Here is a 26,612-nt window from a genome sequence, read left to right on the forward strand (position 1 = left end):
GTTTGACCACTGAGTTGTCAAGGGAACAGACTAAAGCGCGACAATCAATGACACTTGCAGATTTCTCAGAGGGCACCAGTTGTCTCGACTATTTCCTTTAGACCTCAGACAGTCCCAGTTGAGTCTTACTGCACTTTTCCTTTTTATTGCAGCCCGAAATAACAAAAAAAAAACAAATAATATATACAGTACAGACCAAAAGTTTGGAAACATTATTATTTTTAATGTTTTTGAAAGAAGTTTCTTCTGGTCATCAAGCCTGCACTTATTTGATCAAAAATACAGAAAAATATGTAATATTGTGATATATTATTACAATTTAAAATATGTAATAGAAGGTTTTGAATACAATGTTTTTAAATTTATTAGACTTTAAATTATCATTTATTTCTGTGATGCAAAGCTGAATTTTTAGGATCATTATCACATGATCCTTTAGAAATCATTCTAATATGATGATTCATTATCAAAGTTGGAAACAGTTCTGCTGCTTAATATTTTTTCAGAACATGTGATACTTTTTTAGGATACTTTGAATAAAAAGTAAAAAAAAAAAAAAAGTAATAAATAAATAAATATATTTATATACACTCACCTAAAGGATTATAAGTTAAACCATACTAATACTGTGTTTGACCCCCTTTCGCCTTCAGAACTGCCTTAATTCTACGTGCCATTGATTCAACAAGGTGCTGAAAGCATTCTTTAGAAATGTTGGCCCATATTGATAGCATAGCATCTTGCAGTTGATGGAGATTTGTGAGATGCACATCCAGGGCAAGAAGCTCCCATTCCACCACATCCCAAAGATGCTCTATTTGGTTTGAGATCTGGTGACTGTGGGGGCCACTTTAGTACAGTGAACTTGTCATGTTTAAGAAACCAATTTGAATGATTCGAGCTTCGTGACATGGTGCATTATCCTGCTGGAGGTAGCCATCAGAGGATGGGTACATGGTGGTCATAAAGGGATGGACATGGTCAGAAACAATGCTCAGGTAGGCCGTGGCATTTAAACGATGCCCAATTGGCACTAAAGGGCCTAAAGTGTGCCAAGAAAACATCCCCCACACCATTACACCACCACCAGCAGTCTGGCACCAACAACTATGCCATGCTCAAAATTGCTTAAATCACCTTTCTTTCCCTATCTCACATTCAGTTTGGAGTTAAGGAGATTGTCTTTACCAGGACCACACCCCCAAATGCATTGAAGCAACTGCCATGTGATTGGTTGATTAGATAATTGCATTAATGAGAAATTGAACAGGTGTTCCTAATAATCATTTAGGTGAGTGTAGAAGAATAGTAAATAAATATAGCTTATATTCTTTAGTAAACTGTGGTAAAATTGTATAAAGATAGTGGTTTTTAACTTCACTATAATTACTAAATTATACTATGGTATACTACAGTTTACTATTTATATCAATTTCATGTAAGATATATGTTGGAATAATACAACTATTAGGCTACCCAGTAAGTTGTGTAAGAATGTTGCATCCTATATTTTGTGTTGTTACAATAAGGCAACTTCTTATAAATCATAATATTGTTGCCTAACATAGTAGGTTATAAATACCACATAATCTTAGAATAGTTTCACCTTGCTTATGAAATATTAACAGTGTAAATACTTTTAATTTTTCTAAGTAATTACCCCCTTATTCAGCTTTAAATAAGGCTGACACAGAAAATCACAGACTTTACATACATGTAATTCAGAATAGGTACCCTTAAAGGGGTTAGTTCACCCAAATATTAAAATTACGTCATTAATAACTCACCCTCATGTCGTTCGAAACCCGTAAGACCTCTGTTCATCCTCAGAACACTGTTTAAGATATTTTAGATTTAGTCCGAGAGCTCTCAGTCCCTCCATTGAAACAGTGTGTAAGGTATACTGTCCAGGTCCAGAAAGGTAATAAAAACATCATCAAAGTAGTCCATGTGACATCAGTGGGTCAGTTAGAATATTTTGAAGCATCGAAAATAAATTTTTGTCCAAAAATAGCAAAAACTACGACTTTACTCAGCATTGTCTTCTCTTCTGGGTCTGTTGTGACCGCGTTCACTGCAGTGTAGTGATATCCGGTTCGTGAACGAATCACTTGATGGAACCGGATCTTTTTGAACCAGTTCACCAAATTGAACTGAATCGTTTGAAACGGTTCGCATCTCTAATACGCAGTAATGCACAAATGACTTAAGCTCTTAACTTTTTTAATGTGGCCGACACTCCCTCTAAGTCAAAACAAACCAATGTCCTGGAGTTATTAATTTACTCAAACAGTACACTGACTGAACTGCTTCTCGAATCGGACACGTCCGACAGAAATGGTTCTTGACTCGACAATGAGTCAATCGTTCGTTTTGTCAAGAACGATTGCATAAACTATCATTGGAGGGACAGGAAGTTCTCTGACTAAATCTAAAATATCTTAAACTGTGTTCCGAAGATGAACAGAGGTCTTACGGGTTTTGGAATGACCTGAGGGTGAGTTATTAATGACATAATTTTAATATTTGGGTGAACTAACCCAAGTTATCAAATACTTACAGTATAAATGCTTTATAATTTTGAAGGTTATTTACCCCTTATTCCCCAAACGTTGCATATGTTCCCTTATACCTACGAGTAGGTACTGTGGAGGTACTCTATAGTTACAAATATGTACAAATGTGTACGCTGGAAATTCTGTTTAATTACATGGTACATTGCGGCCTGTAATCTAATGCGTTACCAAAAAGGACAACAATTTTTGTTACTTTTCACATAAATTATAATTATATATAATCACAGATTATCAATGAATAAAATCTTATTTTTGCACAATTCCTAGAACAATAATGTATTATGACTTTGAAAATCTTTTACCATAGTGCATGATCTGTAAACTAATAAAACTGCAACATTTGCATCACATATCCTTCTCCATATTTATGGCTTTTCTAATATAGTAAACTTGCTCAGGTATTTATGGTGTCATGTATCCGACTCTGCGTGCTCCGCTCCCAAACAGACCATGCACAAACTGCGTGTATCCCCGCTCGTGATGTAGCGAGAGCAGGGAGGAACACACAGCTCGTAACGCGATCCACTTTCGCCCAAATGCTTTTTCTCACTATCAGCCTTTCTTGCTATGTTGTGCTTGTGCAACTTTGTATGACAGACAACAGTAAATAAGACTGATAGACACATAATGGTAACTGACACACACACAGAGCTTCGCTGAATGACAGAAAGCTGATGCTTGTTTCACATCACATGCTTTTATAGCTTCCTGGTTGCTACGTCACCCGCCTATGATGTCACGCCCATTCATGGGACTGATTACATATGTTATTCAGAGCTGGTCACGCTGTAGGGCGTTCCCAAAACTTTTTCGGACACAGCTCGAGTTCCTGAAAGGGAACCTAAAGATTGATTGTAATTAGCCCATAAAAATTGGTTCCATATTTGAAATTCTTTAAAATCCTTTTATTGTTTTATTATTTTTTATTACTATTTAAATTTTATTATATTGTCCAAACTGTTTGTCAGTGTGGAGTTTTATTTAATTTTATTTCATTATTTTATTTATAACTTGTCCTAGGTAGGGTTATTTTATTTTATCTTATTTTTCCTTTTGACAAAAGTTGTCATTTGTTTTTATTTAGTTTTTTTCATATATAATTATTTTTGTTGAGCTGGACTGGATAATGATCGAAAATCAGACATTAAGTGTTCCTACAACACCTACAATTTATATATTTTTTACATGTCAGATAAAATGTCCTGTACCCAATCAGCATAGAAGGCCAATGGACATGGCCCTTTCATTTCATGAGTTTCATTTAATTTCTGTTAAAGTTTAAAACATTTCATTTTCCTCTGTTTAAGAGCTCAAAGACTGGTGGAGTTATGCCTGTCATGAGCATTACTGTTGTGGTTAATAGGAATGTTGGCACTATTGCAGGGTCCTATAAAAACGACAGTTGAAGCCCTACCACCATCCCACTTGTCCTCTATTAAGAACCAGATTTGTTATAACGAATCTGAGTGTGCCTCATAAAAGAATATTGTACACCACCTACAGAGTATTGTAAGCCACTTAATGTTTGGGATAAATCATACTTAAGACCAAGAACAGGTCTGGGATAATATTTAACTCCCCATTTGGTAGTATTTGCAAAATATTGAACTAATTCATCTTTAACAACCTGGAGGCAATCATGCTGATCTGTCTAACTGTAGTTCTTGTTCTGAACGAGCCAAGGAAGAGGAAATATCCTTTTAATTAAACTATGAGTAAATTAAAAATGGCCCCAGTGGGAGGCAGCCCCATAAGCACGACTGAAACAGTCAGTTTATTTTCTTTTTTCAGGCAGATCCTCCCACTGCCTCTAGTGATTTAGACTTTCATCAGGTAGCTACTTATTGCTTAGTGCTCCGAGGTGAAGACATTTTTGATGAGTATTGAGGTAACATCAATTCATTATTGGTTTAAAATAGAGTGACAATGTGTGAAAATCCTCATTATCAACTAATTGATAGTTGCAATTTGTGCTGATAATAAAGTGCAATTATATCAGAGTCATAAGTTAACCCAAAATACTTTTTTAAAGTGTGGGGACAAAAATTACCCCACTCAAAAAAATGAGTGGAAATTGAATTGAAGATAAGGAAAAAACTCTCCCGGAGAACAGAAAAGGGAAACGGCTCTGCAAAGTAACACTCGGCACGGATGAGCAAGAGAGAGCCTTTTGTAGAGCGTGTGATTCGTCTCAGATGTGTGTGCCTTGAGATGTATTGTGAGAACTGTAGTCTAGGGTGATCTGTGACAGTCTCTGTGGTAAAAAAGTAAATGTAAAGCACAGGTAAATTCTGTTGGCGAACGGACAGAAGACTACAAACCAGGTTCGTTACACCTACAACACTTTTTGAAACATGAAATAGTAAATAATAATTCTTGTAATAATGCTTGTTGCAAATGTGTCAGTCATTATCTTGATTGATTAAACTGAAGCATTTGAACTAGATGGACAGCAATCTTTGTTTTTATTATTTTATAATATTTATATAATTTAAAATAAAAAATAAGTCCTTTAAAAAAACTAAATAAAAAAAAACTGACACTGGTGTTGTGATGAAACGGCGGAGTCAGTTAGATCCATCTGCAGCAGTTTATTAATACAGGTGAGTAAGCAGAGAACAGCTGACATAAACTCAGCCTGGCAATGAAAAGGAACTTAAGCAGACGTTCGTAGAGAACTTAGATAAACTCCTCAATAGGGTAACAACGATCAGAGATACTAACAATACAGACCAGGGGTAAATCAAAACTTCACAAAATATAAAAGGGAATAGCAGTCAATATAAAGGGGAGAACACAAGGTGCAGGTGAAAATACTAGAAGGTAATCAAGATAATTAAGCAGGGTTAGACGGGGATGATTGGGGAGAGGGACACTGGGAAATGCAGTCCTAATATTCAGGAGAGAGGGATCTGATACCGCCAGAGGAGGGCGTAGCAGAACGTTCCATGACATAGCCCCTCCCCTGCGAGCGGCTCCGGAAGCGAGGACCAGAACGTCGGTGGGGTCTTCCTCGGGGTCTGGGAGCAGGTCGGTCAGGATGGTCACGATGAAAGCTGGTAAGTAGAGAGGGGTCCAGAATGTCCTGCGACCTGACCCAGGACCGTTCCTCTGGACCGTACCCCTCCCAGTCAATAAGGTACTGTAAAGCCCCACCACGTCGTCTGGAGTCCAGTACTGCTCGCACCCGGTAGGCCTCCGCACCGCCAACCTCAATGGGAGGATTCTGCACCTGTGTGTTCCCCTCCTGACCCTCCTCTCTCCTGGGGGTGACTGCGGGTCTGAAAAGAGACACATGAAAGGTAGGTGAGATTTTGTAATGAGAGGGAAGAGCCAACCTAAATGAGACCGGGGTGATCTGGCGCAGAATCTTGAAAGGACCAATGAAGCGAGGGGATAATTTCTTGCTGGGTAGTTTGAGACGGAGATCTCGGGCTGAAAGCCACACCCACTGCCCGGGACGGTACCGGGGACCCCCGCGTCGCCTGCGATCCGCGTAGTGCTGATATTTGCGAATGGCCCGCTGTAAATGCACATGAGCAGCATCCCAAGTGGTCTCGCTGCGCCGAAGCCAGGAATCTACCGCCGGGAGATCGGAGGGCTCGCCCGCCCACGGGAAGAGCGGAGGCTGAAATCCCAGGACACACTGAAACGGTGTCAGTCCAGTGGCGTGCTTAACTAACGAATTCTGCGCGTATTCAGCCCATACAAGGAAACGACTCCACTCCTGCTGATTTTGATGGCAATAGGTCCGTAGGAAACGAGTTAGGTCCTGATTCAACCTCTCAACCTGCCCGTTGGCCTGAGGATGGTAGCCCGAGGTGAGGCTTACGTTAATATTGAGCTTTGAGCATAGTTCCCTCCATACACGAGAAGTAAACTGAGGGCCTCGGTCAGTTACAATGTCCTCAGGAAGGCCAAAAAGCCGAAACACATAATTGAGGAGGGCCTCGGCGGTCTTTAAGGCTGTGGGAAGACCAGACAAAGGGATGAAACGGCATGATTTTGAAAACCGGTCTATTACCGAGAGGATGGTGTTGAAACCCTGGGACTGAGGAAGGTCCGTGACAAAATCCACGGCGATATGGGACCAAGGGCGTTGCGGTACCGGCAGAGGCTGTAAGAGACCAGCTGGTTTCAGGTGAGAAGACTTGACCATGTTACAGGTGGAACACTGATGAACAAACTTGATCACGTCAGTTCGAAGGGAAGGCCACCAGAAGCGATTGGAGACTAGCTGAGTGGTGGCCGTGATACCTGGATGCCCCGCGCTGGGAGTGCAGTGAACCCATTGGAGGACACGGTCGCGGAGCTCGGGAGGAACAAAGAGGCGGTCCCCCGGACATTCCGGTGGTACGGGCTGTTTCTGCTGAGCTGTAGAAACCTCCGTGATTAGATCCCACTGTACTGGTGCGACAATGAGAGATGAGGGCAGAATGGGAACTGGTTCAGAACACTCGTCCTTACTGTCGAACTGGCGTGAGAGAGCATCCGCCTTGCCGTTCTTAGAACCTGGTCTGAAAGTGACTCTGAAATTAAATCGGGAGAAGAAGAGAGACCAGCGCGCCTGGCGAGCATTCAGACATTTGGCGGATTTGAGATACTCCAGATTTCTGTGGTCCGTAAGCACAGTGAAAGGATGACACGCCCCCTCCAGCCAGTGCCTCCACTCTTCAAAGGCAGCCTTCATCGCCAGAAGTTCTCGATCGCCCACATCATAGTTGCGCTCGGCTGCATTGAGTTTACGGGAATAAAATGCGCAGGGGTACATTTTAGCTGGACTACCATGACGTTGTGACAGAATGGCACCCACGCCCGTGTTAGAAGCATCCACTTCCAAAAATAAACTCTCTCTCAGGATCTGGGTGATGGAGAATGGGTGATGTGGTGAATCTCTTCTTTAAACTCTCAAATGCCGCAGTGCATTCCGATGACCAGCGGAAACGTCCTCCTCCTCCTTGGAGTAAAGAAGTGAGAGGAGCCACAATCATGCTGAAATTTCGAATGAATCGGCGGTAAAAGTTTGCGAAGCCCAAGAAGCGCTGAAGCTCTTTTACTGACGTGGGACGAGGCCAGTTAACCACAGCTTGTACCTTTTTGTCATCCATCACAACTCCGTCTGCGCTGATGATGTAACCCAAGAACGAGATCCGCGTCTGATGAAATTCGCACTTCTGTATCTTGGCATACAACTGGTGCTCGATGAGGCGTTTGAGAACAGCTCGCACATCCTGAACGTGCGTTTCAAGGTTGTCTGAATAAATCAGGATGTCGTCAATATACACAATTACACTCCGATTGAGCAGGTCTCTGAAGATCTCGTTGACAAACGCTTGAAAAACTGAAGGACTGTTGGAAAGGCCGAACGGCATGACCCGATATTGATAATGGCCGGTGGTTGTTGAAAACGCCGTCTTCCACTCATCACCCTCCCGAATACGAATAAGGTTGTAAGCATTTCGTAGGTCGAGCTTTGTGAAATATCGGGCCGTGCGGAGCATTTCAAGAGCAGCTGGGACCAGAGGAAGAGGATACCGGTATTTGACAGTTATCTCGTTGAGACCCCGATAGTCTATGCACGGTCGGAGACCCCCATCCTTCTTCTTGACAAAAAAGAAACCGGCAGAAGCAGGAGATGTTGAGGGGGTAATGAAGCCTTTGGCAAGCTGTTCCTCTATATACAAATTCATGGCCTCGGTCTCTGGCTGAGATAGGGGGTATACACGACCGCGTGGTGGCATGGTACCCGGCAGGAGCTCAATAGCACAGTCAACAGCACGATGGGGAGGTAAGTGTGAGGCTTCCCGCTCGCTGAATGCTTGGGCAAGGTCATGGTAAACAGCGGGGATTTCCTGTAGATTAACGTCCACGGAGGGGCTGGCACTCAATTCAGGACCCTGGACAGCGGGCATGCATTTATTCAGACACGACGAAGACCACTGGGTAATCCTCCTCTCAGACCAGGAAATTTGCGGGTTGTGTCTCTCCAGCCACGGAAACCCCAGAATCATAGGATGAAGTGGTGAATGAATAGTGTAGAATTGGATGGTCTCCCTATGTTGCGAGCCGATGCTGAGGGTGAGAGGTGGTGTGATGTACTGGCGCTCCCCTGTCCCCAGGGGGCGCCCGTCCAAAGCTGTCACTGTCACAGAGGGTTCACAAGAGCGGAGAGAGATTTTATGAGTTCTTGCAAAGGTTGCGTCAATAAAATTTCCAGCAGCTCCCGAGTCTATAAAAGCCCTCGATTTTATATCCTGCCCATTAATAATTAACGAAATTGCCACAATGAGAGCTTGGGAAGAGAGTGAACGTGGACTCACCGCAGCGGGGTTCCGAGAAGTGGGTTTCACCGGGCAGGAAGCCCTGAAATGACCAGCCAGACCGCAGTACATGCATAAACGATTGCGCCTTCTCCTCTCACGTTCCGCCTCGGAGAGCTGGGTGTATCCAATCTGCATGGGCTCGGGCTCTGAGGTGCATACCGGGTTGAAATTCAGGCTGGTCCTGACTGGAGTGCGGCGAGCCCGGATGAGATGATCGAGCCGGATGGCAAGTTCCATGATCTGACTGAGAGTCTTTCCATCATCACGACAAGCAAGTTCCCCCTGCAGCTCCGTATTCAACCCCTTCCGATACAGTAGTTTGAGAGGATCCTCCCCCCAGCCGGTCTGAGCGGCGAGCGTACGAAAGGAGAGAGTGTAATCCGCTGCAGTGGAATTCCCTTGCCGCAGGGCGAGTAACAGTTCCCCTGGATCCTTTCCTCCAGCTGGGTGCTCAAACACCTCCCTGAATAGGGTGACAAAAGCATCATAGGAAATAGACGTAAGCTGACCTCCTGACCATAGTGCCGTTGCCCACTCCAGCGCTTTTCCCGTAAGCAGGGTGCAGATGAGAAAGATGCGGCCCTCATCGGTGCGATGTTCTGGAGCCTGCTGGCTTAGATAGAGCTCGCACTGCAACAAAAATCCCTTGCAAGTGGAGGGTGAACCGTCATACTTTTCAGGCAGGGATAATCTTGGATTGTTTGAGATCGTACTCACGACTGGCGGCGGAGGGACAGGTGCGGTGGGAGCTGCGGCCTGATTAGCCGCTGCAATCTGCGGGGTTAGTGCCTGAACAGATCTGACAAGTTCCTCTGTGAGCGAGGTTAGTTTTACCAGCTGCCGCTGATGTGAAGCGAGCACCGCTGCCTGGGATGAAACCTCATTGGCGAGGTGACGAAACTCTGCTGGATCTTGAGTTGGTGAAGTTTTCTGTGATGAAACGGCGGAGTCAGTTAGATCCATCTGCAGCAGTTTATTAATACAGGTGAGTAAGCAGAGAACAGCTGACATAAACTCAGGCTGGCAATGAAAAGGAACTTAAGCAGACGTTCGTAGAGAACTTAGATAAACTCCTCAATAGGGTAACAACGATCAGAGATACTAACAATACAGACCAGGGGTAAATCAAAACTTCACAAAATATAAAAGGGAATAGCAGTCAATATAAAGGGGAGAACACAAGGTGCAGGTGAAAATACTAGAAGGTAATCAAGATAATTAAGCAGGGTTAGACGGGGATGATTGGGGAGAGGGACACTGGGAAATGCAGTCCTAATATTCAGGAGAGAGGGATCTGATACCGCCAGAGGAGGGCGTAGCAGAACGTTCCATGACAGGTGTAATGTTATTTTGAGTGTGCACATTTAGTATCCAACAAATATTGTAAAATCAGCAGTATACAATTATGATTTAATGGTTGTGGCATTTAGTAATATATTTTTATGTTGTTTTGAAAATAGCAAATAAGCAATGGTATGAAAGACTGAACAGAAATCAGATTTGCATTTTGGCCCAGTTTTCTCCAGTGGTCCAACTGAATCGTATAGTTATCCCTGCTAGAATCCGATGACTAAGAGACCGTAAGTGGAGGAGCACTGTCACATTCGATTTTGTAATTATAGAGTGTGTCACTAAAGGGCTGTGGAATGAGTCACTGCAGAGTTCTGGTCTGATGAAGGATCCTTTCTTGTTTTTGGTGTGAAATGGAAAGTGTGTGAATGGTCTCCCTCTTGCTAGAGAGGGATGCGTGATTCATTAGCGTTAGCGCTGTCGTTTCATGCCTGTTTTTCCCCAGACGCGGCTCTGGCACTATTAGCCCTGGCTGATCTGTGAATTCAGACTGCCAGGGCAGACTGATGTCTTGAAAACTCAAACTGGCTGATTTCTTTAATTAGCATTTTCCAGAAATTCTATTTTTCTTGTCTCCCAAGACCCAAACAGTAGGAAGTTTATTATTAACACTCACACCTAATACCCTCTGTCAAAACAAAAATAAAATTCCCAATTTACGTCTTTTTGTCTGTTTGATTAGTTGTTTGTTTCGATCATTGTAATCATTTTCAGTATAGACCATTATTAGATCTACTGTCTAACAGACCGTTACCATAGTCAGTATGAGTCACGTAAGGGAGCTGGCTTTAATAGTCGGGTCGATACTGTTTGTTATCGGCGTGGCAAGTGAACCGGCCAGCAACACGGAGACACATGTACGCTACAACAGAGACTTTCTCTTAAAACTTAGTGCCTATGCAGTCTGTTGGAATCATAACGATGTAAACATACCCACAGAGATAAAAAGAACTGTCAATGACAAAGAACACAAGAGAAAACAAGGGAAGAGGGGAGGAGTTCACCAAAGACTCAGGAAGAGGAAAACAAAAGTGCCACTTTCAACTATCATTCTCTCTAACGTCCAGTCACTAAAAAGAAAAGCAGACGAGTTGCGAGCAAACACTCATTACTTGCATGAATACAGGGAAGCCTGTATCTTAGCCTTCTCTGAAACTTGGCTTAATGATACTGTGCCAGACTCCGAAGTTTGTCCTGAAGGGTTTAGTTTAGTACGTTTGGATCGATGCAGTATGGCTACAGGCAAGGAACACGGAGGGGGCATGTGCGTCATGATCAACGACAGATGGTGCAAAACAACTGTGGTGAGAAAAAAGATTTGCACTAAAGATATTGAATTTTTATCAGTTTCTATGCGCCCCTCATATCTTCCCCATGAATTCCCACAAATATTTCTGACTTTTGTCTATATACACCCAAGAGCAGACGTAAACAATGCAGCAGACATTATCTTTAATATTACCCAAGAATTGGATATAATCTCTCCAGATGTGCCCAAGTTTATAATGGGGGACTTTAATATTAAACTGTACCTTCAAAAAAAAAACTGTCTACCTATTCACAGTATGTCAGCTGTCCAACACGAAAAAATTACATAATCGATTTATTCTACGGCTCCATCCCCAAGGCATACTCATCCAGTGCCAGGGCCCCCCTGGGTGGCTCAGATCACAACACTGTTCTACTAAGACCCACTTATAAACAGGTTTTGAAAAGGGTTAAGCCTGTGGAAAAGCAGATTTAGGTGTGGGATGAGGACAGTATAGAGACGTTGAAAGGATGTCGGAGTGTACTTCCTGGACCATTTTCGAGGAGCCTTCAGCTGACTTGCACGAACAGACAGATGCTATCTTGGGCTATATAGACTTTTGTGTGAGTGCGGTCATTCCAACTAAGATCATCAAGGTGTACACAAATAATAAACTGTGTGAGTGACGAAAGAACTAAAGGACATACTAAATGAGAAAAAGAGAGTCTTCGCTTCAGGAAGCTTACAGAACAGAAAAGATATGCAAAGGAAGGCTAATAAGGAGATATATAAGGCCAGGTGTCAGTACAAGGACAAGATACAGAGTACCCTGGCTGCAGGGAATTTAAGGGATGCATGGACTGGTATAAAATTGATGGCCAACGCCCCCTTCAAGACAGGGAAAAAAATTGACTTAATGGATGACGCAGCATCCCTTGTTCTGGCCAACAACTTAAATGAACATTTTACCCACTTTGAAACAAATGATAACAATAATATATCTGCCTGGCAACAGATTGTGATGGACGATGCTGGGATGGAGAGAACTTTGATTTTCAAGAAGGAGATGGTCCAGCGAGTGTTTGAGAGCACTAACGTACGAAAAAGCCTGGGGCCGGATAACATTGGAGGCAGAGTGCTGAAGTACTGTGCGGCCCAATTAAGTGGTATTTTCTGTTCCCTCTTCCAACGTTCAATAGACACCCAGGTGATTCCACTGCTTTGGAAAACAGCAGTTGTGAACCCCCTTCCCAAAGTCTCCCATCCATCCTCATCCAAGGATTACAGGACCATTGCCTTCACCTCTCGATTTAGTTAAATCACTTCAGCGGATTATTAAAACACACATCATGAATTCCTGTAGACATGCTCTTGACCCTCTACAATTTGCTTACAGACTTGGGATGGGAACGGACGGTGCTATTGTAGTGCTTTTAAATTATCTGTATACACACCTGGAGGGTTGTAAAACACATGCACGCATTTTATTTGCAGACTTTTCATCAGCATTCAATACGATCCACCCACAAATTTTAGCAAACAGACTTAGAGATAATTTTATTAGAGATAATAAAAACTGCTGTGATTAGTTTATTGGACAGAGATTAAACTGGACACGGTCTGGTGTTGCATGAATTTGTTGACTTGTGTGAAGCCTCCCAGTTGCATTTGAATATGACCAAAGAGCTGGTCTTTGATTTTAGACATTAAAAAGGGCCAACAACATTTATATTTTCTTTCTTAATTATTTTAATGTTGATAACTAAATGTTGTCTCTTTTTTATAAGTCTTTTATTGAGAGTATTCTCTCCTACTGTATTGCATTCTGGTATGGACATTCAAAAATCACCCACAGGAAAAAAATGGGGAAGATTGTTAAAACCTGTGGAAGACTCAAAGGTAAACAACAGGTAGACTTGTGCCAACTATATCTGACAAGATTGGCACAGAAGGCAGACAAGGTTTGCATGGATACAACCCATCCACTTTCAGTGGAGTTCAAGCCTCTCCCTTCTGGTCATAGATATAGATACCCTAGAACCAACTGAACAAAAAAAACTAATTAATTCCCATGGCAATAACCCAATCAAATAAAGTATGGGGAGTGGAATGGAATGGAAACAAAATTATAATAAAGTATTTATTATTATTTTTATTATTATTTATTATATTGTGCATGTAGATAATGTTTGTGTTGTGGATTATGTGTCAATATGTCTGTACCGCATACCAAATTGCCTCTCTGAGGACATTAAAGTTTTCTAAGTCTAAAAGTCCAGGTAACCAAGATCAAAAAAATCAAAAACTGCCAAAGAATTGTGAAGATATTGGTTCTGACATTGGTTCTCACGCATCCACGCATTTGATTTCAGAGCCACTAGTGACACTAAATTCTTTACTTGTTTTGTTGTTTCATTTTATTTTGTTTTGACTCATCCATAAGTTTAGGGTACAATTCATTTCCCCAAACAACAGTGGCGAGGAAGAGCAAAACTTGTTTATTTTCTGTATGGTGGCACATAATTTATACACTTCATCTTTACACATTTGAAGAATTGATTTATTCTCTTGTTTTTCTGTGTATTTTTTTTCTTATTGTTTTGTTTTTGCTGTCCTTTGTTTTTGTTCTTATTGTTTTTGTTAGGTTTTTTGTTCGTTTTAAAAACAATCAGTATTTTTGCAGTTATGTTTACAGAAATTACTCTAATCTCTATGTACATCTTAAACCAAACTGAGCAATGAAAGAAATAGCTGAAACTGAAGCCTCATTCTTCTCTTTGCAGAAATTTTGTGTGGGTATTTAATCATGTGCCAAATCATTAAAATGAAATATAATGCTTACATTGATTTTTTAAACATGTCATTTCATTTGGCTGCAAACTGATAATGAGAGGCTATGCACGAAGGCAAAGCTACATTGTAATTCCATTTTATCAGTCAAGTACAACAGTTGAGATGCACTGCTGTTGAAATAAATTATTTAAGAGAGATGTTCCAGTGTATCCCGATTCCCTACAGTGAGATTTCCACGCTGATTGACTTGCTAAGGCAATAATGCATATTATCTTTCTGTATAATTAACTAAAATTATATATTGATGTGTATGTCAATATTTTTTGTCATCTTTTGCTGGAGATAATTAATTATATCATCGACAAACTGAATCATGCAGAAATACTTATTATCCATTATGAACAGTCACAGTGTAGTCAGCTGTCTGCTTTGACAGTTATAAAGAAATCAAAACTATATCACTGATCCTGGCACAATTTTTGAAGCCTAACTTGAATTTTAGAAGTCTAACAATGCATACAGTATTTCTGTAGATGATTTCACTGGTTCAAGTACTTTTACTTGAACTTTGTTGTTGTTTAGTTTTGGTCTGCAGGTTTTGTTTTATATTCATGCCCATGACCAGCTGAGGTTTGTTCATCAGCAGCTTTGTCCTTTAGTTTAGTTCATGATATTATTCAAATTAAATGAAGAAACAGAAAATGTAACTCTCTGTAAATGCATGAATATATTAAAATGACTTAATGTCTGACCTTAAAGTCAAAGTTATTAATGGAATGAGACATTTAATATTACTTTAATTATATTTAGCTTATTGTTAAAATCTCAGCAAAACTGCTTGCAACCTTAAAATAAAGCTTCAAAATAAATAACTAAATAACTTTCAAGTCACAGCTCCATAGTTTGGGGTTTAGAACAACCTCTCCATGCAGAAATTGTTCTTCAAGGTTGTCTGAGAGCAGTCCAAGTACTTTCTACATGGCTATACAGCAGCGAGACTAATGTGGCTTGTGTATTGATTCCAGAGCGTTGTATCAAAGCTCTTTCAGTTTGTGAGAGAAAAAACAGCGCAACTAGTGTTGCATCATCGCCTGCCGATGTTTTAAGCCTTTCTAAGCCTCAAGTTATCGATCTCTTTGGATGAGTCTGGCCTCAGATGTAACTGGTGGGTGACTCAAGAGCATTTGTTTAAGAACTGTGAGTCTTTATGAAGTAACAAAATAAACTGAAAATAATTGTGGTTACTGAGACTAGTGTTCTGAATTGTTCTGTTTGAGTTGCAAATGTTTATAATTAATTTATTTTACCATTTATTTCAACATTGCACTCACAAAAAAATAAGTAAATAATATACATATATATATATATAGATAGATAGATATAGATATATATATATATATATATATATATATAGATATAGATATAGATATATAGATATTTAAACTTACTGACCCTAGATTTTTAAATTGTAAGAATGAAATTGTATTAGATATATAATACTTTATTCGGCATGAATGTATTAAATTGATCAAAACTGACAGTAAATTAAAACATGTTTTAACATTGATGATAATATGAAATCTTGAGCATCAAAACGTTATATTAGAGTGATTTGTGAACACTGTGAAACATGATAGCCCCGTTAAGTTAAATGAACTTCTTTTCTTTAACTCAAATTGTAATGATAAGTTGTGGGAATTGAACTCAAGAAGGGGTGAAACGATATCACAAACCGAACCCAAAGATCACGATACACCACCCACGATACAAATCGTGGAACTCTCATGGCGTACAGCGGTACTCACACGCTTCTTGCTGCCCATTGTTGAGGTAAATGTCACTTATCTCTAACTAACTTATCTATTAATTTAAACAATTGGTAACGACTAATAAGAGCTTTTTAATTGCTGTTCTAAATATTATATTCTAAAGTTACTGTTTTCCAAGTGCGTGTCATGTCACAAAACTTACTTATACGACAGGAAACACGTCTAATATGCAAGCACATCTCCAGAGACATCACCCCAACACTAATATTAGCGGCACACGTAAGAAGCCTCAAAAATAGGAAACTTTTCCCACTGCCTTCAGAATGAAGTTACAAGCTAACTCTGGCTGTGCTCAAACAATTACGAAGGCAATATGTGTTTTCATGGCACTAGATACACTGTAAAAAATTGTGCCGTTAAATAACAGTAATTTACTGGCAGCAGGGGTGCCAGTAAAGTACTGTTAATTTACAGCTTTCAACCATTAATTTACCACTCTTATTTTTTTACAGTATTTTACTGTAAATTCTACCATGGAAATGAACTCCACTCCCACTGCTTCAAACAGTTCGAGTTTAAAAGCTAACATTCCTACGATGTTAGTACTATGAACCTATTTCATTTGAAAAATGAAAAAAAAATGTCCACTGAGAAGGAACATTTCTAAATATTAAAATGCAAACACTTAATGTGTAGTAAAGTAAATAAATGCAAGACTTTAACTCAAATCACTGCAGCTCATTGTCAGCTATAGCACACATATACTGAAGTGCTTAACACAGAGATCACCACTGTATCAGCAACTCCACATTTACTGTCTTTATATAAAGCAGCAGAAAATCAGAATTTGTGGCTCATCATTGACTGAAGCACAGGCTCTACTCTCCAGCACAATGGTGAACCACAAAACTAAATTAAACTTAACAGATCTCTCTTGTGCATACACACATTAATACAGTCGAGTTCAGTATTTACTCTCATTATCAGTGTATGACTTTGCATAACTTTTTTTTCTAGGTATGTTCACAAATATTTTAGTTAAAATATATATTTTTTTCATTTGGTAAATCTGACATTTCCATTTTACAGTATATTACTGTTTTTCCTTGACTTAACGGCAACAAACTGTAGAAATACACTTTTTTGTGTGTTTGAGTAACACTGAATCAGTGAAGTTAATGAGATAATTCTGTGATTAATTGATGATTGAGCATTAGTGATGAACACCTGCTATTAACAAACAGAATCACTAAAGAGAAACACAAGAACTACAACTGACTTCAGCCACAGCCTTAAATGAAATGCACTGAAATAAAATCATTCATCAAATCTCTCAAGATCTGATTAAAAAACTACTAAAACAGCTTCACCAGATTCACATTACTAGCCAGACTGACTTTATTTCTGCCAGATGTCTACAGAAGATCTTATTGAGAGTTAAATAGGTTTAGGTGTTTTTCTTTCACTACCATGATGGAGATCAGTGTTTACTTTAGTTGGGCTCTTGAACGTGACTTTCCAACAACTAATTTTTTAAACTATTGTTTCTGATCCAATCCCGTGTCCCTTCTATTATTGAATTTTGATACTACAGAAAAATAAGAAACACTACTGAGCCATAAGTTATGGAAGACTGTTAATTTAAAAAAAAAAAAAAAACTTTGCTAAAATTTAGACAGACACATCAAGAATCGGTGCATGAAACACAACAATTGTGACAATCCACAAACTAAATAAACAGATAAGTTCTGAACATCACAAACCATGCTACTAAAACTTAAGACAAAAGCAAAATTATAAGCACATAAGAATTCAAGAAAATAAGTGAACAATTCAGGGGCATAATTTATTCATGCCGCAATGCATGCTGGGAGTCACGGATGAGTTTTATCCTGTGCTGGTGCCCAGCATGCATTGCATCATGAACCTTTTGATTGTCACCATTGTTGAAATTCATATGCTGATTGTTGATGTCTCTCTTTGAGTGTTGCTGACACCGCTGCCTAAAATATTTAAAAATCAAACTGTTGTTAAAAAACATATGTTCTGGTTATCACATTACTGTTCAATCTTCAACTTAAAAAAGTGTAATTCACTCACACATTTCTACACCAAATTATTATTTGACTACTATAGCAACACTTTAAGTCAGTCTAGTAGATCATGCCTGACAGAAACAGTCATAATCACTTGACCATCCAAATTAATATTGCTGTAAGAGACATATCATAAAAATACATATATTGCAATGAAACAAAATTTAAAGTACAAAAGTCAAGGGTCAGGAGCCCAACTAAAGCAAACTCTGATCTCCACAATGGTGACGTCAAACGAAACAGTAACATTTCACTAACAACTCCCAGAGGGTGCACCATCCCAGTTGCTCAAAAAAAACAAAAAAAAACATACAATAACACCACAAATCATCGTTCTTGTAGCCATGGTAACTGCAAATTAACCATGGTTTTGTTACTTCAAATAATAATTTACAAAGAAGTATTAATATACTGTAATATTTTTTTTTTGTTGTTGTTGCTATAAAAACAGACCTAAGCCATCAGTAGCCTTTAAAATGACTTAAAATGCATTATATAACAACAACAACAAATGAGGCACTAATGATTGGTACATAATAACACTGTTAAAATACATAATGTAGGCAAATACAAAATAAACAATTTATGTACATGTTATTACAAAATGCCTGCAAAGGGAGCCAAATGCCATGTAATTGCTGCTGTTACATTTACAGGACGATCAAATCCTTGTTTAGGCTACTGACCAAACATTCAACTTAAATATTCACTTAATCTTTCATTTTTGGTCACCTTTTTGCTATAGATGACACGGCTGTTGCAGAGGGACTATTGGCGGTGTAGGCCGGGGTGAAACCCGGAATGTTTGTTTGTTATTTTGCTTCCCCCCGGTCCTAGTTAAGTTGTTGCACACCGGATGTTTTGTGTATGTGTTGTTGCCGTTTTGCAAGCCAGTTTCTGTTTTTGCTGCTGAGTTTAGTAAAGACGATAAACAGCAGTGTCTGCGTGCATCTTTAAATACTCGGGTTATCACACTGGCGACGAGGATTAAAACCGATAATAACCAAGCCAATGTTCCAGTAACATGCCGGTTCGGCAGTGAAGAAGTTGGCAAATAATTAAACAAAAGCTATGGCTGCTACTGTCGGCTCGCTCAGTGAGTTTTCCGAGAAGGATGGTGACTGGGTGGAATATGTCGAGGGACTGGAGCACTTTTTCCTGGCTAATGACATTGTGGATGAGGAGAAACAACGATCAATCCTCCTGAGTGTGTGCGGGGCTAAAACGTACAGATTGATCCGAAATCTTGCAACGCCGCAGAAACCGGGAGAGATCGGGTTCAAAGAAATTGTGGAGATGGTGCAAAATCACCTCAATCCCAAGCCCTCGGTGATTGTGCAGCGCTTCAAGTTTCACACGCATTCACGCAAGTCAGGAGTGACAGTGGCGGAGTTTGTGGCGGAACTGAGGCAGCTATCTGAGCACTGTGAGTTCAGGGCAGTGCTGGAGGACATGTTGCGGCACAGGTTAGTCTGTGGAATTAACGATGACGTCATACAGCGCCGCTTATTGGGTGAAGCCACACTGACTTTCAAAAAGGCTTTGGACATTGCCCTAGCCATGGAGACGGCGGCAAACAACACGATGGACATAAAAAATGCAGGGGGAGGGACGCTATCAGATACTACCCATTTTGTAGCAAAAGAAAGCAAAAGTAGTTCAGGAAGACCCACAGAGTGTTATCGTTGTGGGGGTCCGCATTTTGCGAATGACTGTGGCTTTAAAGACGCTGTTTGCCATAATTGCCAGAAAAGGGGGCATATTGCAAAAAAGTGCAGGGGTGCTAAAAATAAACAGACAAAAGGATGGGGAAAAGCACCTAAGCCCAACACACATCACCTGCAGAGTGAGGATTTTGAGGAGCAGTGCTCATTCAACATGTTTAATATCCATGGCCAGCCCCGGGCTCAGCCCATCTATGCAACAATTAAGGTGAATGGCAAAGAGCTGAACATGGAAGTGGACACTGGGGCCTCAGCTTCAGTAATCAGTCAAACCACATTCAACAGGTTGTGGAGCTCAGGGGGTGCACCTGCAATGGAAGAGACAAGTATTAGGCTCAGAACGTACACGGGTGAGTGCATCCCACTCGCGGGGGCTATCAAGGTGGACATTGTATATCAAGAACAGCAGGCCGCGGTGACACTGCTTGTGGTCGAGGGGGAGGGACCGAGCTTGTTGGGGCGGGATCTCCTCCAGAAAATTCACCTGAATTGGGGACAGATCTGGGGTGAAATCAAACATACCACTGTGGTACAGGACATCATAGGGAAATATGCTGATGTCTTTAAAGAGGAATTGGGTACCCTCCGAGGGACCACAGTTAAACTGTGTGTGGACCCCAAAGCACAACCGTGTTTCTTCAAACCACGAACAGTACCATATGCCATGAAAGCTAAGGTTGAGGCGGAGTTGGAAAGGCTACAAAGGGCAGGGGTGATTGAGCCTGTGGAGTTTTCTGACTGGGCAGCCCCAATAGTGCCAGTGGTGAAGGAGGACGGGGAAGTGCGCATATGTGGGGATTACAAAATGACCATTAATCAGGCCTCACAGCTCGACACCTACCCCCTACCGCGAGTGGAGGACCTATTTGCTACACTAGCAGGTGGAAAAACATTCACTAAACTAGACATGAGTCACGCATATCAGCAACTTTTGCTAGATGAAGACTCTAAGCAATATGTGACTATAAACACTCACAAGGGCCTATTCAAGTATAACCGCCTGGTGTTTGGCGTTGCCTCAAGCCCGGCTATTTTCCAACGCACCATGGACAATCTGTTTCAGAACATTCCCCAGGTTGCCGTCTACCTGGATGACATTCTCGTCACAGGTAAAACAGAAGAGGAACACTTGCAAAACCTTGACCTGGTGTTAAAGAGAATGTCTGAGGCTGGGCTGCGTCTGAAATGCAGTAAGTGTGTTTTTCAAGCTCCAAGTGTCACATATCTGGGACATCGGATTTCAGCTCAGGGCTTGTCTCCAGTCAAAGACAAAGTGAGAGCAATTAAGGAAGCCCCAACACCAAAGGACATTGCAGAGCTTAGGTCGTTTCTGGGTCTAGTGAACTATTATGGGAAGTTTTTACCAGACCTCTCGACCGTGCTGGCCCCACTCTACCAGCTGCTACACAAAGGCTGTGTGTGGAGATGGCAGCAGGATCAGGACAACGCTTTCCAGCACGTAAAGGGACTGTTACACTCAACGCGACTGCTGGTACATTTTGACCCAGACAAGGAGGTCATTCTATCGTGTGATGCCTCCCCGTATGGACTGGGGGCAGTTCTTTCACACCGCATGGAGGATGGAAGTGAAAAGCCAATAAGCTATGTGTCACGTACTCTTACTGCAGCAGAAAAGGGGTACTCGCAATTAGAGAAGGAGGGCCTGGCGGTTGTTTTTGCAGTAAAGCGTTTCCACCACTACCTGTTTGGTCGCCCTTTTACCATCTTCACAGACCATAAGCCTCTAATGGGTCTGTTCAGTGAGACAAAGGGCATTCCACCCATGGCCTCAGCAAGAATACAGCGCTGGGCATTAACCCTGTCAGCATACCAGTATAGCATAGAGTACAAGGCGGGTAGCGACAATGCAAATGCTGATGCTTTTAGCCGTCTGCCTCTCCCAGACACACCACACCACACAGGTTTTCCCCCAGAGACTGTTTTTCTGATGGACAGACTGTCACAGGCTCCAGTGACAGCAAAGCAAATAAAGCTGTGGACTGAAAGAGACCCAGTGTTGTCGCAGGTGAAGAGGTGGGTGATGCAGGGGCCTGACACTGTGGAACAGGAGGGGTTCAAACCTTACGTCAAGCGCAAACTTGAATTAAGTGTCCTTGATGGCTGTCTCCTCTGGGGTTCCAGAGTGATTGTCCCACCTCCAGGGCGGGCTCAAGTGATGGACGAGCTACATGAGGCCCACCCCGGGGTTTCCCGTATGAAAAGTCTCGCCAGATCATTTGTGTGGTGGCCTGGGATGGACTGTGCTTTAGAAGAAAAGGTGAAGGTATGTTCTCAGTGTCAAAGCAACCTGAAGATGCCAGCGGCAGCGCCCCTACACCCATGGCAGTGGCCCGGCCGTCCGTGGTCCAGACTTCACCTGGATTTTGCTGGCCCATTTATGGGTCGGATGTTTTTAGTATTAGTGGATGCACACTCCAAGTGGCTCGAGGCACATATCATGTCAAATATTACTGCACCTACTACTACAGACACACTGAGAAGCATTTTCGCAACACATGGACTGCCAGACACAATTGTGACAGACAACGGGCCCACTTTCACCAGTGAGGTTTTCAAGGAGTTTATGGATAGAAACGGGATTCGTCATGTCTGCACCGCCCCCTATCATCCCGCGTCCAACGGCTTGGCAGAGCGGGCTGTGGAGACTTTCAAAGAGGGGCTGCGGAAGATGTCAGGACAATCGCTGGAAACCAAGCTCGCACGCTTCCTGTTTCAATACAGGATTACTCCACACACAACTACGGGAGTGTCTCCAGCTGAGATGTTGCTGGGGAGGAGACCAAAGTCTCATCTGGACCTCCTTAGGGCACCCATTTGGCCAGCAGCGGCCCTGATAATCCTCTAAAGTTGCATCTAATGTTAGCAAATCAGGCAACTTCATCATTGCTACACAGACTCAGAAAACACTAGTTTATTGGTAAATAATTCAGATATCTCCTTACTATTTCGCCCTGTCACATTTATGTTAATTACTTTTGCCGGTGTTTTGCAAGCTTAAGCCTATTGTGTGTGGTTGAACGCAGAACTTTTTAGCTGCGCTGCCGCCGAACACTAAACACCATCGAGTCGCTCTTGACAGTCACAGCAGCACGGTCTCGTGTTGTTTCCACCAGCGCAGTAATTTTGTTTCATCACTAATTAATGGATGTCTAAAACAGGCGGGAGGCCCGGCCCGCGTCTGAACTATGACGTGAAAATTGGTCTCAGAGGATCCACTTCTGCATCCAAGTCTCCATATCATATGGTGAAAGAAGAGGTTGAGCGTTATAGGTAAGTGCCAATTCTTCCAGTTGCATGGTGGAAGGACAAAGAGAGCCAGTGTTTATTTTTGACTAGTCTTGGAGTAATATATTTAATTTTAGTTTACTCAGGTAAGCTGACTGCACATGCACTAAAAATGTGAAGCCAAAGTTAATAAAGAAAAAGTCAATATATTTTTGTTGTTATTATTAAGTTAAGTGAATCTATTGTTCCTTAGCATTACTGGTAAAATGACATGAACCCTGCCCCCACAGAAAACCGAACCGAACCGTGCCAATGGTGTATCCTTAAATCCCTAAACTTAAGTGTACAAGTTTTCGAAAATTAAACTTATATTTATACATTATGTTGACTACTGTCCGTTGCCATAGCTAAGTTAGCTAACTTAGCCAACATTACAACATTACAACATTACATCTTAGCTAATTTCTGGGCAATCTAAGCGGAAATCACATTGGGATGATCCGTTGGGTGTTTGAGGGGTTATGTCTAGTGTAGGACTTAACATGAATAAAAAAAAATTAAAAAAAAATGAAAATACTGCAGTTTTTTCCAGGCTAGAAATTTACAAGGTGGCCACATAACGTTATATAAGTCAAGGAAGCCATCCTTGCAGCACTTGTTTATATATTTTAATCACCTTTTTCCATATTTCTTTCCAGGTAAATGCAACACATAGTGCACAAAACACACTTACGTTTTAGTATAAACTGTTTGATGCGATGCTGATGAGTTGTGTGTGTTTAGAGCAGTTTGTTTTACTATATGAATAGTGCGTCATGAGTTTAGTCTGCCTGAGTGCATGGTTAGCATGAGTGTTTCGCGACTAGTGCGATGTCCGCTGTTCATTTTAAATGGTCATTATGTCAATGTTATTTGAGTGTAATTTATACAAGTACATGATGTTGTTTCAGAGTTAGGAGTTATCTGATATGTGTGCCTTTGGGTAATTTCACCCCTTCATGTCTGTTAACTGAGTTATGCATTGCATTAGTCATAATCAATAGTATTGTATGTATTTTCACTTTGTGAAGTAGATCAGATACGATGGATTGAACAGTTACATATGAAGATATGATTAATATCCCAGATGCATTGTTGTCACTGTCAGTTGTATATGCCACGCTTGTTTAGTGTCGGGCTGTGCGATTTATCAAAATCGTCATAAAATCACGATTTGAGCTCTATGACCAATGATCAAAATCCATACTTTTGTCTATACTTTTATTGCCTTTTGCATTCGTTTTATTTTATTGTCCTCTAGTTAAGCTGCTGATTCCTCCAAGATGCTTCTCAGAGTTATTGTGTCACCTCAAGAAATAAGACGTGTTACCCTACCCAAGTCAGTTGAAAAATTATGTGAAGCACTACGTACCATTTTGGGTTTGCAAGGAAACTTCATTCTACAGTTTGAAGATCCAGATTTTGGAAATTAACTCTGCAATTTGACAGATATCAAAGATCTACCAACTGTTCGAGCAACACTGAAAGTTTTGTTTACATTTTCGGATTCAGTTTCTCACTTGACATTAGATTCTGCAAGTTTGAATTCACCAACTAATCTTTCATCAGTGGATTGGCCTGTAATTCCTGACTTTTCTCATGGTGTTGAACTTAGACGGAGAGCAGCAAATGATTCCTATGCCAGAGATAGAACAGCCATTGTCATCTCCAAGGGTGTAAAGAGTGAAATACTGGACAAACTAGCTGATATGATATTAAAATACACTCCATATTGTAATGTCTGTTTTGGATTTTGTTTCATGCTTTGGGTTTTGTTTCTTGTTCACAGTTTTCATGTATCTTATTTTGTCATTTGTTTCATGCCGTTTTGAGTCATGCTTCCCCTTGCCCTCATGTATCTCTGTCTTGTTTATGTGTCATGTTCTCATTGGTTATTGTCTTGTCACGTGATTTAACAGTTCTGTTAGTTCATTGGTTGTCTTAGGCATGTGCCTTGTTCCCCATTGGTGTCAGGGTTGGCAAGGGAGGAACTCAGGTGCAGACAGGAAGTAACTAAACACAGGATTTATTTAACAAAAAAAGGGAAAACAAAAACCCACGAGGGGGAAAACACTGACTAGGGAAAATACAAAATAACTGAACAGGACTGAGTTAACGAGATAATCAAAGACTCAAAGCACGGGAACACTAACTAGAAACAAACACTCAACGGAAAAACAAAACACTTCTTCAGGAACAATCACAATCACAAATGTGGAACAATCTCAGACATGGAACAATCATAAATGATGAACAATGAACCGACGAAAGACAGAGCACACTGGGAGATCTAAATAAGGGGAACAATTAAGACACGACAGGTGACACAGATAGGACAATCACGACAAGACTAGGATAACAAGGGGGGCGGGGCAAGGGAATGAGACAACACAAGCACATGGCCCAAAGACAAGGCCATGTGCTTGAACACAAAACACGGGTCTGCCATGATCCTGCCTCAAGACTAGGAAAAATCAAGGACACGAGGGCAGAATCATGACAGAACCCCTCCCTTAAGGAGCGGCTTCCAGACGCTCCTCAAGGGAACATCAAACACGGGACATGACTGACATGACAGACTAGGACACAGACACAAACCAACAAGACATGACAAATAACAACAAAGGCAAACATGAGTACACAACGGCAGGGTTAGGGTGACAAATCAAAAAAAACAAACAGGGAAGGGGAGGAGGCGGGACCACAAAGTTCATGGGGGACAGACCAGGGTGGGTGGGTGGTGCAGGAGTCTTAGGAGGGCGGGCCGAAGGCTGACGACGAGGGGTCCGGGCAGGTCTGGGTGGTGAGGGGTGGGAAGGGGTCTCGGGACAACTGACAGAGGACATGACCGGAGAGGTCACAGGACACGGGGCAACCTCTACAGGACGAGGGGCTACATTGACTGGACGAGGGGCGACAACAGCTGGACGAGGGGCGACTATATCAACGGGACACGGGGGGACAACAGGACACATGACAACATCAGCTGGACACGGGGCGACCACATCTACTGGACACGGGGGGACCACATCTACTGGACACGGGGGGACAACGGCTGGACACTCGGGATTTCTGGGGACAGGGTCAGGGGACAAGACAGGACTGACGGGGACTTCTAAAATTTGAACAAGACGGGACAGATAATCAGACAAAGACTTAGCGGCAATAATAATGGGCATCTCCTTACGAGATGAGACAGACTGTAGAAGAGTCTCTGCTGCAGAGTCGGTCGCGGCTCTCTCCTCCGCTCTCACGACTGCAGACTTGAATACAGCTCTCTTCTTTGCCGGCTCGGGCACGCCAGCGCTCTCCGCTGCTGGCACGGGCACGCCAGCGCTCTCCGCTGCTGGCGCGGGCACGCCAGTGCTCTCCGCTGCTGGCTCAGGAGGAGACAGGGTCACAGGACCGGCAGGCCCCTTCTTCTTCCTCTTCCTCCTTGGGCGCGGT

The 26,612-nt window shown here is 41.8% G+C and overlaps 2 protein-coding genes across 2 annotated transcripts in view; both read left to right on the plus strand.

Annotated features, from left to right (window-relative positions):
• LOC127938371 (proteasome subunit alpha type-6) overlaps positions 1-26,612 on the plus strand; it is a 401,218-nt gene that overhangs the window by 299,895 nt on the left and 74,711 nt on the right. The window lies entirely within an intron of this gene.
• Positions 19,228-22,746, plus strand: LOC127938194 (uncharacterized protein K02A2.6-like). The gene has a single exon (XM_052534630.1). It carries the CDS (start codon positions 19,228-19,230, stop codon positions 22,744-22,746), a length of 3,519 nt encoding a protein of 1,172 aa, XP_052390590.1.

Source organism: Carassius gibelio, chromosome A20 (assembly GCF_023724105.1).
Source record: "Carassius gibelio isolate Cgi1373 ecotype wild population from Czech Republic chromosome A20, carGib1.2-hapl.c, whole genome shotgun sequence".
NCBI classification, from domain to species: Eukaryota; Metazoa; Chordata; class Actinopteri; order Cypriniformes; family Cyprinidae; genus Carassius; species Carassius gibelio.